Source organism: Scardinius erythrophthalmus, assembly GCF_964197995.2.
Source record: "Scardinius erythrophthalmus genome assembly, chromosome: 1".
In the NCBI taxonomy this organism is placed as follows: Eukaryota; Metazoa; Chordata; class Actinopteri; order Cypriniformes; family Leuciscidae; genus Scardinius; species Scardinius erythrophthalmus.
The window spans coordinates 50,360,410-50,371,723 of record NC_138221.1 but is presented as its reverse complement, the minus strand read 5'-3'; the positions used below and the strand labels follow the sequence as shown (position 1 = coordinate 50,371,723).

General features: G+C 35.6%; 1 protein-coding gene across 1 annotated transcript; it reads right to left on the bottom strand.

The window, feature by feature from the left end:
• Nucleotides 1–54: 54 nt before the first annotated feature.
• Nucleotides 55–11,262, bottom strand: eps8l1a (EPS8 signaling adaptor L1a). The gene is made up of 16 exons (XM_081361639.1): nt 11,147–11,262; nt 10,773–10,820; nt 8,965–9,052; nt 8,792–8,844; nt 8,009–8,150; nt 7,843–7,931; nt 7,438–7,512; nt 6,696–6,844; nt 6,209–6,353; nt 6,094–6,125; nt 5,901–6,009; nt 4,848–4,985; nt 4,626–4,752; nt 2,528–2,693; nt 2,304–2,436; nt 55–185 (listed from the first exon to the last, which is right to left on the bottom strand). Exons 3-16 carry the CDS (start codon nt 9,050–9,052, stop codon nt 99–101), a joined length of 1,533 nt encoding a protein of 510 aa, XP_081217765.1. The 5' UTR covers nt 10,773–10,820; nt 11,147–11,262; the 3' UTR covers nt 55–98.
• Nucleotides 11,263–11,314: the final 52 nt, after the last annotated feature.

Genomic DNA, 11,314 nt, shown 5'->3' with positions numbered 1-11,314 from the left:
CAGAGATCATTAGGGTTAAATAGCCTAGATCTTGATTCATGCCGCACTTGTCTGTGGCATAAATGCTTGTCTGAATGTGTGAGTGAAAGTGATATCCATTAAAATTCTCCATCCTCTGCTTTCAGATCAACTTTCATCTTCTGTTTCTTCATTATGGCCTCCAACTCAGTAGCCTTCCGCACATCCTGCAAACGAGTGATACAGATATGAAGATAATCATCTTTCAATTCTTATCATTTCTCTCTCTTTTTTGGTTTGTTCTGTTAATTTCCAGACACTTTAAACATTCACCGAGAGAAATCAAGATTGAGAATTTCTGACAAATGACTTTATAACTTTTATACTGTTAGTGAAAATGCTATTTCACTACATTTTGCTTTTGGTCGAATTACCTAGTTAAATATTTAATTTAAATTGAATATTTATTGACGTTGTTTAATGTTTCTTTGTTTAAAGTCAGCATGAAATGAAAGCTGTGATAGTCTATCTCCCCTACTGTGACATATATCCGAGTGAAACAGCTTCTCGAATGAGAGGAAATGTACACTCCTGTGCAAAAAAAATGGGCCAAGCCAAAAATGGCACAATATTTAGTGGTCTTTTAATGATCTTAACCATTTTAATCACAAATCACTGGTCAGGAAGTGACTGTAGATAAAGTAACTCAGCACGGAATAGCCTTCCCCTGCAGTCATCTTTTTACAGGAAGAAGAGTCAGTGTTGTTCCACTCAATGTTGATGGCTTCAAACAGTTCATAAGTAGTTGAAAAATGTCTCCCAGTTCGTTCGAGCATTGTCTTGTTGAAAAGTAACATCTGATCATTCCACTTTAGATAACAAGTCAAACTTTTTATTTGTGGGAAGCAAGCCAATATTCTCCTGTACTCCAAAGCATTAAAGGGTTAGTTCACCCAAAAATGAAAATTATGTCATATAATGACTCACCCTCATGTCGTTCCAAGCCCGTAAGACCTCCGTTCATCTTCGGAACACAGTTTAAGATATTTTAGATTTTGTTCGAGAGCTTTCTGTTCCTCCATTGAAAGTCAATGGACGGTATACTGTTCACGTCCAGAAAGGCAATACAGACATCATCAAAGTAGTCCATGTGACATCAGTGGCTCAATCTTAAGTTTATCAAGCGACGAGAATACTTTTTGTGCGCAAAAAGTAAACAAAAATAACGACTTTATGCCACTATTCATTTCCTTCTCTCTGTGCCTCGAGTGAGTTCGCGTAGTGTTTCAGCGTAGCGCGTCTGTGTTGTACGTCACACGTAGGCTCACTATTGGCCGACGCTGGTCATGTTGAAACACTACGCTGAAACACTACGCGAACTCACTCGAGGCACAGAGAGAAGGAAATGAATAGTGGCATAAAGTCGTTATTTTTGTTTACTTTTTGCGCACAAAAAGTATTCTCGTCGCTTGATAAATTTAAGATTGAGCCCCTGATGTCACATGGACTACTTTGATGATGTCTGTATTGCCTTTCTGGACGTGAACAGTATGCCGTCCATTGACTTTCAATGGAGGAACAGAAAGCTCTCGAACAAAATCTAAAATATCTTAAACTGTGATCCGAAGATGAACGGAGGTCTTACGGGCTTGGAACGACATGAGGGTGAGTCATTAATGACATAATTTTCATTTTTGGGTGAACTAACCCTTTAAATGACTTTTCACAGTGAAGTAGCTCACCAATACTAGCAGCTAAAAAGGCTCCCCACACAATGACATAGTCTCTTCCTCTATACTTCACCGAGGTCGAGATACATTTTTCATTATATTTCTCAGCAGATTTGTGAAGACACCGCTCTGGAACATCACCGTGCAACTGGTGTTTCATAGTGATTCATCACTCCCCACACAACTTCCCATATTCTGCCAAAAACTTCATTCTGTCTCTGATGTTTTTCTGAGACAGCAATGGCTTTTTAAGTAGTGCATTTGCTTAAATTTGGCTAATTTCCTGACCATTCATTTGTGGTTAAGTCAATTAAAAGCTTATAGTGTTAGGCCCCTTTTGGGCTTGGCCCATTTTATTTTGCCCAGGACTGTAGAGTGGGACTTGATTTTGTCCATCTGGAAATAATTGAATGGTTGTGATTTGCTATTGCTGTGATCTCATGTAGGTGACAAGTTGTCTTGATCTCGCACCAGTGAACAACACATCTTCAGAAAAGAGAAGTTGTTGCTAGAGGGAGGGGAAGTGTTTTTTTTTTTTTCTGAAACTGCCAAAGGGAAACATTACAAGGTATGAGAGGTATTCTGTGAGAATGCTTCTGGGAGTGAGCGATGTACCTCCAGCAGTGCTTTCTGCATCATGATCTGGCTGTAGACTCTGATGCCCTCATCTGGACAAACGTGACGCAGCTCCTCCTTATTCAGAGAGAAGAGCTGAGCTCCCGTTAGGACACCCAGACTCCGTACAGTGCTGAGATAGAGATCACAACATGAGAATTTCAGAGGTTTTAGACCAGTTTTAGCTCTAGATCATCATGTCCAGATGTGTGTGTTTTACTCACTAATCTTTGAAGCCTTTGGCCTTGAGCCACTCCTGAACCTCAGCTGTGGGAGAGTGATAGTCCAGCGGTGCCGTTGTGTCATTCGCTTTATTGATTACCACTGGCCGTACTGATGCTGCTCTACCATTGGCCAGTCGCTGCAAGAGCTCATCATTCATCAACATTGCTGTTAACACATATAAATATTACAGTAAGAAATAAAATTAAATAAAATATACATTTGTGATATTTGGAGATTTATGAAATTCTCTGATGAATATAACATAGGAGGCAATGTAAAGTCATCGGTCAATATAAAGAAATCGCAGAGAGTGTCATCAGGAGAAATCTTGTATCATTCAGTGTGCTGTTATTGTTAATTAAAACTAAAGCTATTAAAAATAAATTAATTGAGATAAAGCTGAAATAAAATAAACCATATATTAGATGAAACTTAAACTTGATTTTAAAAAGTTACCTAACTGAAATAAATAAGTTTATGGTGAAGTACTAAAATGACTCAAACTGGAATAAAAAATAATTAAAGATAGAAATAATATAAATAAAAAACTAATATAAATAACAGAAGCACATACAATTAAATATCAAATTAAATTCAACTAAAATTTAATAATATTATTAATTCTAACAATATTCAAATATAATATAAAACTAACAATTAATAATACAAAAAACCAAACAAACACTGTATTATTCTGAAAGGGGTTTATTACTGACCATTACGCTACTTATCTAGCTTGTTAAACAACTAACCAAATAAATGATTATAATACAATAATTAATATAATCAACATTGATTTGAATTGAATTATTATTTAATTATGTGAGGAAAAAAGAAACCCCAGAATGCTTCATGAAACACTGACCAATCATACAGTTTAGCGGCCATTATACAAACATTTTTGATTTGACTTATCGGATGTATTCCTGAGAGTTGTGTACTATTTTATGAATAAAATGAGTTTTGAATGACACAAAGCAGGTTTGTTCATTTTCTTGTATGCAATACTGAGAAATAATGACTTGACCATCCTCTATAACCTCAAAGTATTTCACTTTTTAATTATACTTTGAGAAAAAGGCATTCGTGAGACTGTAGTGACTGGTTAGAAGTGACTAATAATTTCCAAGTATAGCCTAGGGGAGCGCGGGGCACAACGTAACACGGGGCTAGTTGTAACACGCTTGTTTTAAATACTTTCGCACATGCTTGGATGACGAAACTTTGTGTATTTACTAGTTGCCATATCAACACTATATAGAGAAAAAATTGAGCCAAAATATTTTTTTTTTTTTGAAGATATCCATAGACATTTATTAAACCATAGCAAAAGTAAATTTCTTACTTAAGTTCATTTTTCATCTCTATTTTTTGTGTTTATTTAAAATAAGACAAATCTGATATTATTTTAATCTCTAAGATGTTATTTAACAGTTGAGATAGTTCTTTAATGCTTCGCTAACTAGCAGAAGACACTAGCAGGGTTTAAATCCCAGTTGTGCAGGCGGGGGCATGTTGTAACACTGCGTTACAATGTGCCCCTATTAGAAATATGCTATTATATTCTATACTTTTATTAATTTTATTGAGAAAACGTGAGAAAAAGGTGAATAAAGACTGAGAGTCAATGTTCAGAAATTACTAATTATTTATTTGTTTTGAACTATGTTGTATATCTGTGTTTTCCTGTGTTCGTAGTCAAAACTCAAAAATGAGTTTATATTTAATTATTAAAAATTGCCATTATTTATATGAAAAAGTTTTTTAATTAGTTGTTATTTTAGTTGGTTTTGTTATATCAGATAACATTTTAAGCTGTCATATGTTATGTTACAATGTGCCCCTCACATGTTACAATGTACCCCACCTATGGGGCATGTTGTCACATTTCACTTCCATTCTTTCGGGGTATATCAAGAAAAAAGTATATAGGCTACTGTATTAATAAAACAAAAACACATAATTGTAGTAGACATGTGGGAAATTAATGTGGGAAAAAATAAATACTCTGAACCATAAGTAGATTTACACAAACTGAGAAAGTCAAAAAGCGTTACTTTGTGCCCCGCTCTCCCCTACTGCGGTAAGAGACATTACCTTTCTCTCCGTCGCCTCCAATTGGTGGCATACTTTGGGGGCGTGGATCAGGGCGGACTGCTTTTTCGCCTGAGTAATTGGGTGCAGCATAAAAAGAGGGTGCTCTCGGTGGAGAGATAGGAGCTTTCTATAAAAATATGATAGGAATTAGTTTGTGACTGAGCATGTGAGTGTGTTATGTGTTGCTGATTGCATGTGTGCGTGTGTGCATGATTCCTTTACCATGGACTGGCTGCGCATTACTACGTTTGAAGTGTCAACTTCTGCATGATTGATCGGCTCAAGGATATTGTGTGGAACAAAGCCAATCTGACCGTAATCATTCTTACATTTCCACCATCGCTTTGATGACTCTAACACCTGAGACAGAGAAGAGAAGAGAGACAGAGAGACAAAGTGATTGGAAATGAGGGTAAACGGAGTGAACTGGGAGCATGTGTCAGTGGTGATTTTCAAGAGGAAGCACAGATTGCTATACAAGATCATCTAGGCTACAGTAAAATGTGTGCTAAGAACTCTTTTAAAATAATAATAATACAAATAATTTTGGTCCGCAATTACGGAAATAATTATCCAAACTCAGGACTATTTTAAATGCTAGTAGGCAAAAGATATGCAAGAGATAAATTTATATTTTATATAATTGATATTTTACATAATAGCCTAATACATAATTGTATATAATAAAATACATAAAAATGTAAGGTGGATAAAAACCCACCATCATGTTGTTTGAAACTTTTATTTTTAAATACGATATACTTTAGCTGTTATATTTTATATAATATATAATAAGAATTGTATATTATAAAATGTAATAAAAAAATACAGTTTTTACCCAAAGTTTGGGTAAGATTATTGAACATTATAATATTTACAATTATTATTATTAAAAAAAAAACATTACTCCAGTCTTCAGTGTCACATGATCCTTCAGAAATCATTCTAATATGATGATTTGCTGCTCAAAAAAACATTCCTTATCATTACCAATGTTGAAAATAGTTGTGCTGCTTAATATTTTTGTGGAAACCGTTACATGTTTTTTTTTACATTTACATGAATAGAAAGTTCGAAAGAACAGCTTTATTTGAAATAGACATTTTTACTTTTTGTAAAAATTTAAAAGTATTAATTTCTTTAAAACAAAATTGTACTGACCCCAAACTTTTGAACGCTAGTGCACTATAGTGTAGGAATATAAATTGTCAAAAAATATAAATGGAAATAGAAGTTGTAGGAAGCATTGCTGTTGTGTATGTCTATGCAAGGTACCTCCAGAGTATCTCCCTGTAAGACTGAGAGCTCACTACTGTTTCGTGCCACAAAGTCATAACTGCAGCGATACATCCTTTCTTCATTAGGAGGCAGAGAGTCTTCCATCCTAGACCATAATCACACACACAATAAGACAAAGTGCCACTACAAAGACACCACACACACACACAGCTGACTGGTCCATACTAACCCATCATGTTCCTGGTGTGCAGGTAGACGTGCCTGATTAAGTAAAGAGAAGGGAAGGTGATGAATGTGGTTCATATTGTGGTTGTGCTTATATCAGGGAGTGTAAGGTCTCGTACCTGCTGAGTCTGCATAAGAGCTTCATGTTTGTGCTGGGACTCTATGGGGTCCTCAATTGGTTGTCCATGCGCGTCTATGACCATAGGCTGCCAACCATCCAGAAAGACAGGTTTGTATGGAGACACAGTCTCACTGAGTTGAGAGCTGAGAAACACACATTGGAGATGGTCAACCAATCTTAACTAAGGGAGAATTTACCCTATTTTGTGCTTTTGTGCCTTTTTTGAAGCTCAAACACTACCATCCGCATTCATTAAATGCAAAATCATACATTCAATGTTGCAACTAGCACCTATTTGTTGTTCTTTTATGTTCCACAGAAGAAAGAAAGATATACAGGTAGTGGAACAACATGAGGGTGAGTAAATAATGAAAGAATGAACATTTTTGGGTGAACTATCCATTTAAGCGGGGTTCAAACTCAAAGCAGAAATTCTAGTAGTATTATTCCCATTCAAGTTTAAATTCTACAGTTTTGTTACAGACATTGGCAGGGTCCAGTTTGGCCCGAGTGACATCCACAGTTGTTTCTCTTGCTCATTTAGATTCTGCTGTAGGAGAGAGATCGCTCCACTGGTCAGAGCGGGGCTGGAGACCGTTGCTGCCACCTTAGGACCACCTGTGGTCTTCACCATCTGGTGAACATATAAAAACAAACCATATACTATATAATATATACCATATAATATGGTGATTACAAATCCTTTCCTTATTTTGTGGAAAAACTTCATATGTGACCCTGGACCACAAAACCAGTCACATGGGTAATTTAAAAAAAATTAAGATATGACTAAATAAGCTTTCCATCGATGTATGGTTTGTTAGGATAGGACAATATTTGTCCGAGATACAAGTATTTGAAAATCTGAAAACTGAGGGTGCAAAAAATCGAAACATTGAGAAAATCGCCTTTAAAGTTGTCCATTTATGTTCGCGATTGTGCTGCATTCACTCACAAAAATAAATGTGTTATATATTTATGGTAGGAAATTTACAAAATATCTTCATGGAACATGATCTTTACTTAATATCCTAATGATTTTGGGCATGAAAGAAAATAATTTTGACCCTGTATTGTTGGCTATTGCCACAAATATACCCGTGAGACTTGTGACTGGTTTTGTGATCCAGGGTCACATATGTTAGCTGTAGTTTTTGAATTAAGCATGTGAATTTTAGTGTTTGTGTGTCTCTGTATGTCTGCTGTGTGTGACCAAAATTCTATTACCAAGTGCAAAGGGATGAAGACGTGGTGCAAGAGTTCTTCTGAGGTTGGCTCTGAGATTTTTGTCTTTAGGCGGTCCTACAACAAACACACAGATATACACATTAGGCAAGCATAGCAGTTTTATGAAGTTCTTAAAGCTGTGATTTCTGCACAACTATAGCCAAACCACCCCACATTGCACGCACACACACACACACACACACACACACACACACACACACACACACACACACACACACACACACACACACACACACACACACACACACACACACACACACACACACACACACACACACACACACACACACAAACACACAAACACACAAACACACACACAAACACACAAACACAAACACACACACAAAGCAGGATTTAAAACGATTTATCAATATGTTATCTTACCAATAGACAGAAAGAATATTTAATCTTCTGAAAAATATCCACAAACTCCTGTTCTGATGGCGGGGTCGCTGTTTGCGTGAGAAGGACATCTAAAAACATAGATATTTATGATTTATGATGTTTCTGAAGGTCTTGGACAGGTTTGTGAATTATGGAGCTCTCTCACCATCCTGCTTTTTATTCTTCTTGCTGTTCTTTTTGCGACTCTTTTTCATGCTCTGTTGCTCCAGATCATTCTTAGCCACTGCTATCACCTGCAGACGGGCCATGAAACGCTCCACATCAGCAAAACAGTGATTCACCAACTCCTAACAGAAGGGAGATAAAAAGGAGTAAGCTGTAAGGTTTTAAGCGATAAATGCACTTACACAAATACAGTGGCTTTTCATGTTTTCCACTTTCATTACTCTTCCTTCTAAAACTAAAATCCAAGTAACATCATATTTTTCAGGTTGGGGCAACTTGTCACAATTTTTATTGAGGTAAGTTGTCATGTGTTTTACAGATTGTGATTTCATACAGTTTATTAACCATAATTTTGCTGTTCAAAATAGTATCACATTTTTGTATGATATCTTTTACATATTTTCCTGAATTGTCTTATCTTTTTATATGTGTTGTTTTGCTAAAAAAAAGACCTATAATAGGATGTTTAATGGTAGCATCCATAGTGACAGCTTATACCCCATAAATACCCCCAAAATAACAGGGTTTGCAACGTGCGTTAAATGAACTGTACTTTTTCTGGGCAGTGGTGAAAATAAGTTTATACAGAAACTCTTTTTTAAATAAATGACTGAATGAATAAATAAATAATCCTTAGAAATATTCAGTAAAAAGTCTGACAACTATGGTAAGGGTCTCTGCTAAACAAAACTAAAATACTGATGGATTTTTGGGGTCTACATTCTATCAAACAGGCAATGATTTATGCAACAGTCAAACTTACAACTTCTCTCTGTGCGTGGATCAGATGTATATCCGTTTTCACTCCTCCATTTACTAAAATGAGCAATGAAATATATATAAAATGTACATATATTGTCAAAAGTATTGCTGTATATTTTTTATCAAACAGAAATACATATATAAATGCATAAACATATACACTTGCATATATACCTGTGGGACCGGGGTTAGAAGCTGTGTCGTTTGGAGGTACTTTGATTGACTTTGACAATCTCCTGGGAATAATTTGAGGAGCAGCCATCTTAGAGATTGAAAGAATGGGAAACGTAAAAAAAAATCGAATAAAAAAGATAAACGAAGGTTATATAGAAAGTATTTAAAGTACTGTATCTGTCATCCAATTCAAAGCTTTGCCTAGTCACCTGCTAACACAAAGAGAACAAATCATTTTTTAAACTAATTAAATGATATCTCCAGTTCCTCATGGTCACCACTTTATGTGAGACAAAACATCAACCTTTTAGTTAATCAGCATTACACGGCCCATATCAAAGAGGATTATTAGGCAATGGACTATTGGAAAGAAAACATTCAGTTGAGCTGGCAAGTAGACACAAAGTGAGGAGAAGTGCCAAGAAGCTTGAGAGAATCTCTTTATATGGTTTAATAAAATAATCCTTAAGACTTGGACTCCCAACTCTTGAAGATACCGCAACTCCCTATAATTAAAACACGTCTGTTCAGATTTTTTTCTTTTTTTTGCTAAACAAACAGAATGAATGGCTTTTCTGTAAATCTGGTCTTGGCAAGATTGCTTGAGAGTTTCACTCATTCATTGTTTAATACTCTGGGATAAAGAGGGTTGACATTCCACACATAATCAACACATTAGTCCACATTAACTTCTCATTCAGTCACATCTGTGGCATCTGACTAACAGGAAGCCATAAAAGATTCTCAGATCTTTGTGATCAATGAGCTTTTTGGTCGTGGGCTTTTACAGAGTCACTGGACATTTCTTTTTAGGATACAATATCATGTTTAGTCCTGTAAGTAATGTAATAAAGTAAAGAAAACTGTTAAAAAATACATTATCACAGTTTACAAGGAACGATTTCCAAAACGTTTTTCATTATAACTTTTATAGCTGGATTCGAATGTCTGAGGGGACTCGTAAAAATGTTGTTGTCTTGTGTATTTTTCTGTTTCCTTCAGCATCCCTGCAGCCCCAGGACAAGCAAACAAAAATGTATGGATGATTGGGAAAAAATCGAATTAAATGATATAGCCACTAGACCACATAACAATTTGAGTCTTCACCAGTTTGTGCAAAAATAAATGATCCTGTTCTCCAGCATGATTTGAAATGATCTAATGAGCATCTTGTGCTTCAGTGGAAGCAAGAACATCTTACTGTCTGTACAAAAGAGTTCACTTGACCAATGTTACAAATGTACTTATTTGATTAGTGACCTAGAAATAGTGCTGAATCTAAAACAGTTGTTCTCCCTTTTAATGTTATAATTCTTTGTTTAAAACATCTCAAAATCATACACCTTCTTTTTTATTTCAAGGCTTAGTTTATATTTAAAATTTGAACCTCCACTGTATTCCTGAAACCTTCAAGAACTCTATTAAAAGCCTAACACAATCACTGTCAAAATCACTGCATTGACTGAGCACTCTTCTGCTGTTTAGGAGGTGTGGCAGCATCTATGCTCAGGATTTCTAACACAGCTGCTATTATTAGCAGAGATCTATTCAACAATTTGTTTGCATTCACACTTTCATGTCATTGTATCGCCAAATATTAGGAACCAGACACAAAATACGACAAGATAGGAGATTACAGCACACTGAACATTGCTGTAGTTCAGTGAATCGCTTTTTAGTGAAAGCATTGAATTATGACCAATGTGCATCACAACTAGCTAATATAATATAGTTAATATAGTTGCCTAATTGCTAATATTAATGTAAAATCTCAATTTCTTTAAATGTTTGGTTTAAAACAGTCTTACCGTGTGTTGGATGTGTACACCTCCTTCTGTCACATATTCTGTTTACACCTAATTGAGAAATGCAAGAACAAGAAAAACTAGTTGATCTGTTTAACTTGAAAAAAACCTGGACTTCGTCTCTCTCGCTTTCGCTCTTCCTCTCGCCTGAGTTTCAGGATATGAAGAACATAGAAATCTAGGTGGAAGTGTGTTAATACATTCCGGTGACTGCATTCCTCTGAGAGGCAGTAAACGCAATATCTTTAGATAGATTTTTATGAGAGTTTAATAAGAAACTTTGATGGGCCCAAAATAGATTATAAAATAGGAAAATATTAAAAGTAGCACATGTATTCACACATAAAGACAAGTGAAAAATATTAGTTAATACTCACAGTGCCACAAACTGTCTTTGGTGAAGAACTACGTTGTTGCTGCTTCAGTTCAGAGTGTTCAGGCTAGGCTTGTTTGTCTAGATCTGTCATTCTCCTCTCACCCTCCCTATCTCTTTATTTTTTTTCCTAGTCCACTGTTCCTCTGTCACATACAGCTGTTAAGAAATG

Excerpts from the sequence above, each read along its gene's own strand:
- eps8l1a (XM_081361639.1), bottom strand. The coding sequence starts at position 9,052 with ATGGCTGCTCCTCAAATTATTCCCAGGAGATTGTCAAAGTCAATCAAA. Across the intron at positions 7,932-8,008 it reads GAAGAATAAAAAGCAGGATG|ATGTCCTTCTCACGCAAACA; the intron begins GTGAGAGAGCTC and ends CTATGTTTTTAG. Across the intron at positions 6,126-6,208 it reads CTCTTATGCAGACTCAGCAG|GCACGTCTACCTGCACACCA; the intron begins GTACGAGACCTT and ends TTACTTAATCAG.